This window comes from Agrilus planipennis, unplaced genomic scaffold (genome assembly GCF_000699045.2).
Source record: "Agrilus planipennis isolate EAB-ADULT unplaced genomic scaffold, Apla_2.0 scaffold7, whole genome shotgun sequence".
Lineage (NCBI taxonomy): Eukaryota > Metazoa > Arthropoda > Insecta > Coleoptera > Buprestidae > Agrilus > Agrilus planipennis.
In genome coordinates this window covers 2851372-2857504 of record NW_020439340.1, presented here as the reverse complement: position 1 = coordinate 2857504, position 6133 = coordinate 2851372, and the positions used below count along the sequence as shown (strand labels likewise).

The window sequence follows — 6133 nt, the reverse complement described above, 5'->3', positions numbered from 1 at the left end:
GTAGGTCATTATTTGAGTATCTTCGAGTTCTTCGTCGGTCATGTTCCCAGCATTCTGAACTTTTTGCTCTAAGGCATAAGAAAAATTTTTGTGAATGTGTAAAGCACCTGTAACTTTTCCTCTTTTTATATCATGGATTGCGCTATCAATATCATTGTAATAAATCTGAAATTAATAAAAATGAAATCGAATCAAAATTTAAAAAAAAATTTATATTATTTACATGGTGCATCATGGAAGTATTGACTGCTTCTAAAAATCGACAACCCAGTCGTTGGTATTCACACAAATCCTCGGATGCGTTGTAAATTGCGGTTTCATTTACCAAATAGTCTTTACAAGGACTAAAATTGTTTTCTTCATTAACTATGGCTATGTTTATGTTTTTAATATCACCACCGACTGCGGTAAGGAACGCGCACATTTGCAGACAAGGGAAGAAAATCATAAACATCAATCCGCTAAAGAAACATTCGAATTTGAATAGTCATAATTCAATTGTTAAAAACAAAAAAATAATTGAATGTTGTTTTTTGTTTTGTTTTTGTTTCTTTTACTTTTACCTTACGTTCCTATGGAATTGTTTCCAATTCTTATCAAAAAGTGCTTTCAATCGGAAAGTATTGAACAATTTTGGAGCGACATATTTCTTTTTTCTTTTCTGTGACACCAGCTGGAAATAATTTTGTTTATCTCTTTTAACATAAAAACAAATCTAATGACAATTTCATACATTTGTTGAACTAACTCCTATAGAATTTATAGAGTTCGCCTCAGAATCCGCAGGATAAATTCCGTTTATATCATGATTATTTAAATTGTTTTGGAACTGTTCCAATTTCCCTTCCGATTGTTTCTGGCTTAAAATTAAAAACACTTCTTCCAACGTTTCGGTACCGAAATCCCTCAACAATTTCGAGGGAGATTCTTCCGCCAATAGTCTCCCTTCTCTCATCAGACCAATCTAAATGTTATTATTGCTATTGAAAAATGATCTCGCATTTTTTTTTATAAATTAATTTAATTACTTAGCTTATTTTTCAAATTTAATTACACTAAGTACGGTAAATTCATTTACCTACTTAATTATTATGTAAATTTTTCGTAGTTAATTGCTCTTAAAAATAAAAAATCGTTTTCAAAAGTTTCCATACACTGTAATGCCTGTGCATATATGTATATTGTGACGTATTCAACATTTATTTCATTGCTAATTAATTATCTCTGATTATCGAATGGTAATGACAAAAAACTATCGCGTATGATATGTACCTATAATAAGTAAAATAAAAGTTTCAATTATGAATTTTTCGTAGTTAATTGCTCTTAAAAATAAAAAATCGTTTTCAAAAGTTTCCATACACTGTAATGCCTGTGCATATATGTATATTGTGACGTATTCAACATTTATTTCATTGCTAATTAATTATCTCTGATTATCGAATGGTAATGACAAAAAACTATCGCGTATGATATGTACCTATAATAAGTAAAATAAAAGTTTCAATTATGAATTGTTAATAGAAACCATTTGCATATGCAGTAATTTTTACAATTTTTTTTGCTCCAACAGCTGCAACAACTCGTCTACCTCCGCTTTAAGGCATAAAAACACTTGTAATCCATTGTTATCGTGGGACATAATTCAAAGCATTAAAATTATCCTTTGTTACTTGTAACTATTAAATTATCTCAAACAGATCATTATTTCTACTCAACGTAGAGCATTTACATATGCAAATAAATTGAACTATTTAATTTTTGCGATAGTAATCATTCTACTAATTTAATATGATTCAAATTCAATTGTTTCATCTCAATATTTGTGAAGAACTGTTATTCTTTTGCATTTGTTTTTCATTGAAAACATTTGTTTAATGATCGTTCCATTTTTTTTTGTTGCACTTTGACCAGGAACGTATTTCTCCTTTCGAAACATTTTGCAAAAAAAAGGCATTGCAGTTGCTCCACGGTGCATGAATCATTTAAACTTGATGGAATTGTTATAAATTATTTATTATTGTTTTAGCTACTTTATACTATATTCTTTAAGCATTTGCAAAGTTTTTATAATTTGTTGCAAATTACTTATTCTTTGTGTTTGCTTACCTTGTGGGCCTGTCTTGTCTCTTCGATATAATGAGTGGTTATAATTATCGTCACTTGCCTATCTTCGGCTAATTCGACTAAATAATTCCAAATTCTATTTTAAATAAATAATAGACGCAGTTAAAAAGTTGAAACAAGGAAAAATTTAAACAAACGACAACTACAATTGCTTTTTATAAAACAAAAGATACTGTCTTAATTACGCAGATGTAATTGTTTTTTTCAGTAAGATAGATAAACTTCTTTGGAATTAATTTAAAATTTAAACTAGTAAATACCTAATTAGGTAGACAGGTACTATATAATTATCATATAATTTGATTACGATGTTTAAAATTAAATTAAATTAGATACTCTAACGCTTAATTTTCTAACACACACATTAAAAAACAAATAATTTTTAAAATATTATGACCTGTCTCGTAAAACTGGATCTAATCCAACTGTGGGTTCGTCTAAAATAAGAAGTTGGGGGTTGTTTAATAATGCCACGGCAAATGACACCCTCCTCTGCTGTCCCCCACTGCAATCACCTACATATCTGCAATGCATTACGACTTTTTTCTTGAAGTTATTCTAAGCATTTTACGCGTAATATGCACATAGTCAAGGTTAAAAAGAAAAAAAAGGCAGGTAATATTATCTGGATAAATTGTTAGAGTAATTAAGTAACAAACCTGTTGAAAATTGGTAACGATTGGAAAAGGAATTACGTACATCTTGCGAGAAGAACAAATGCGGCAATATTTCTCTTACCTGTTTTGGGGTGGTAAATCTAACAAAACTGTTAATTCATTAAGACGACTTTCTATATCTTTGTCTTGCATTCGAAACACCCTACCAAAATAAAAAAGGGCGTCGCGTATTGTAAACTCTGCCACTAAAGCTACGTCCTGCAATTTGAAATGTTTTTCCCTTAATATAACTATGGATAGAATTCATCAAGCNAAATTTATCAATTGTATATTAAAAAAATAAAAGCCTATAATGCTAATTCGAATAATTTTTTTAATTTTTGCGGGCCAATAGCACTGTACATTAATATTGTAGGTAGCTGTACATGAAATACGTATCTATTGTAAATACGTTTGAACTTGAACTCAATAGTTAAATGACAGTTAAGTGTAGTTAACCTATCTTTTGTTTCGTTTAAAAGCCGTTTTTAAATGGAGGAATTTTTAAAAATTGACTGGTTAGTTATTGAAATATCCTTTTTTTTACAACTTAATTATCAGTTTAATTAACATTTAATCAGTTTAATTAACATTTAAGGCCACCTAAGGAAACACCTCAGCCAGAAAGTGTCTTTGTTTCTGAGCAATTTATGCAAGGATCTTATGTTTTTAATGATTTATCTTCTGATTCTTCAGACTCTGAACATACAGAAAGTTTAAATGATTCAAATTATACTCCTGGAAAAGTGTATTTTGTTCAGGGAAAACATTCCTCAAAATTGAGTAAGAAGGAACACTTTGAATGTCTTCATGCCTTGAAAATTTTACAAGCAAAGTCTACGAAAAAATCATCAATAAGTCCTTATGATCAACTGTGTATTACAACCTATAATGTAAGTATGTGATAGTTTTGAATTGTTTAAGTAGTTTCTTTATAAAACCACATTAAGGGCCTAAGAAGTACAATTATAGAAGAAAACAGCTTGTTTCTAAAGCATGCTCAAAAGCAGTGGAAGTACACAAATTTAATACCTATTGAGAAGTATATGTTCATTGTAAATCTGTGGAAGCAGCAACTACGTAGATGTTTAGCATACAAGAGATATTACAAAGGATGCGACAATTTGTCCTTGGCTTGTTTTGAAGATGAAGATTATGTAGAAGTAGTTCATTTGAAAAATGTCCTTGAATTGGTATTTTTTACTTTTATTATGTTTTTATTGTCTTTTTAAATATTATTTTTTAGGGACATTTAGCAAAATTTACCCCTCCAATGATAAAAAGTAAATGTTTTCTAAACATAAACTTTTCAGATGAAGACACCATGTTTACTTTAAATTCTAAATTGCCAGGTAATTAGTTTTAGAGTTTATTTTCAATCAAGTGTGTATGGTTAATTAAATGTTGCAGTTAGTCAAGACAGAAATATTTCAAAATTAGCACAACATAATGCTTTTCAATTAGTTATTTCATCTAGTGCTTTAAAAAGACTGATGGATTGTGACAATTGGAACTACGATTGGGATATACCTGTTATAATTAAGACAGAGAGGGGTAAGAAAATTGTATTTGTAGACAAGACATTACCTCAAAAGGCACCAACAGTAAGACAACTAAATGAGAAATTATATAAAAATGGGCTCAAAGCAAATTTTTGTTATTTTAAAATGCTAAGGTAAAGCCTTATTATTATTTTATTTTAATAAATTAGAATAAGAAAATACAAATATTGCAGACCAACATATATTTTAGTTTTGAACATATTGAAGAAATAATTCCCGATCCAACTTCACACGAAACTAAAGAATTGTCTGATGTGATCAATTTTGATGAAAGAGGTAATTGTACTATATATTTTTAAACTATAATGCCTAAGAAGCACATTTTTTTAGACGATAAAGAAGAAATTTCAAATATNTGTTAATTCATTAAGACGACTTTCTATATCTTTGTCTTGCATTCGAAACACCCTACCAAAATAAAAAAGGGCGTCGCGTATTGTAAACTCTGCCACTAAAGCTACATCCTGCAATTTGAAATGTTTTTCCCTTAATTTAACTATGGATAGAATTCATCAAGCTTTAATTTTTATCCATTATGTATCATTACTTTCATGTATAGTACAGATAAGGTGAAAAAATATATGTTTATTACAATTTAATCGTAAAAAAAAATAATTCTTTTTAACAGAACAGATTTTTGATTAGATGTAGATTAGATGTTGTTTTAGAATAATAACTGTATAATAAAATTATACCTGGGGCATATATCCTATTTTCGGGCCAGGTACTTTGCTGCCGGGAGTTCCCGGTGTCCCTCCTAAAACCCATACTTCCCCCGATTCGATTTTTTTTCTTCCTACTATACAACTAAGTAAAGTCGTTTTTCCACAACCACTAGCTCCTAACAACCCATAACTATTAAAGGGTATGCGTTAGTTGTGGTGATTTTCAGAGAAATACAATTAAAAAACTAATAAAATTAATAATAAAACTTTACAGAGTTAGTGTTTTGTTTCGAGAAAAACAGATATTGACTAAATAATTGAAACAATTGGTAGGATATAGACAAACAATATCTAATTGATTTTGTTTTTATTTGTTCTTTCATTCAAATGTTTATTTTTAAATAAGTATAACAAAATTTTGCGTTTTGATGCAAATACTGTTGTTCATTAGTGAAGCAGATCGGGTGCAATTAAATAATATGCTTGATTCTAGGTAAAAAATAAGGTGTTTAATGTATATTGTAACCGTAGAAAGGATAGCAGTAAATGTTTTTAACAAGGTCAAACTATTTGCAAGTGCAAGTCCATTAGTTCTATCTTGAACATTATCCATGAAAAGGTGCATGGATAATAAATATAGAAAGGATTTAATGAGCTATTATCTAATTATTTAGTTGTCTTGACTCATCTATCGTGAAGGTGTTTAATTATGACGATGAATTAAAAAAATAATGAAATGGACGAATTCTCAATGAAATTTTTCAAAACTTGATGCTTAAATAAAATTTTAATAAATCAATTATTATAACGAAGTAATAATATGAGATATACTTAATAATTGTTTACATCTCCCTATAAATGCGAGGGGGTTGATTATATGTTATTATTTATTAACTTAAAAACTTACATGACTCCTTTAGGAACAGTCATAGAAAAATTATTTAACACTTGTTTAGCCCCATAACTCTTACATGCATGCTTCACATAAACACATGTGTTTTCTTTATCCATTTTTGAAACGTTTTTAAAAAAATTAATAATTATGAACCAGAACCTCTAAAAAAAACTGGAAAATAACAATCCAATTAATATTTGTTTTTTTTTCTCTTTGGGAGTGTAATGT

At 28.8% G+C, this 6133-nt stretch overlaps 2 protein-coding genes across 2 annotated transcripts in view; one reads left to right on the top strand and one right to left on the bottom strand.

The window, feature by feature from the left end:
• Positions 1–6133, bottom strand: part of LOC108737676 (ABC transporter G family member 20) — a 7771-nt gene that overhangs the window by 966 nt on the left and 672 nt on the right. Inside the window, exons 2-10 of the mRNA XM_025978744.1 lie at positions 5918–6076; positions 5041–5200; positions 2866–3002; positions 2525–2650; positions 2110–2203; positions 734–964; positions 564–673; positions 224–461; positions 6–165 (exon numbers count right to left, since the gene is read on the bottom strand). Coding sequence (XP_025834529.1) covers positions 6–165; positions 224–461; positions 564–673; positions 734–964; positions 2110–2203; positions 2525–2650; positions 2866–3002; positions 5041–5200; positions 5918–6021 — 1360 coding nt within the window. The 5' untranslated portion in view covers positions 6022–6076. The remainder of the gene's footprint in view (positions 1–5; positions 166–223; positions 462–563; positions 674–733; positions 965–2109; positions 2204–2524; positions 2651–2865; positions 3003–5040; positions 5201–5917; positions 6077–6133) is intronic.
• On the top strand, positions 3219–4700 carry LOC108737678. Its single transcript, XM_025978597.1, has 7 exons — positions 3219–3301; positions 3382–3676; positions 3734–3976; positions 4030–4135; positions 4194–4458; positions 4519–4621; positions 4676–4700. The coding sequence occupies exons 1-6, from the start codon at positions 3276–3278 to the stop codon at positions 4556–4558; spliced, it is 975 nt and encodes a 324-aa protein (XP_025834382.1). The 5' UTR covers positions 3219–3275; the 3' UTR covers positions 4559–4621; positions 4676–4700.

Excerpts from the sequence above, each read along its gene's own strand:
- LOC108737678 (XM_025978597.1), top strand. The coding sequence starts at position 3,276 with ATGGAGGAATTTTTAAAAATTGACTG. Across the intron at positions 3,977-4,029 it reads TGAAAAATGTCCTTGAATTG|GGACATTTAGCAAAATTTAC; the intron begins GTATTTTTTACT and ends ATTATTTTTTAG. Across the intron at positions 4,136-4,193 it reads TTTAAATTCTAAATTGCCAG|TTAGTCAAGACAGAAATATT; the intron begins GTAATTAGTTTT and ends TAAATGTTGCAG.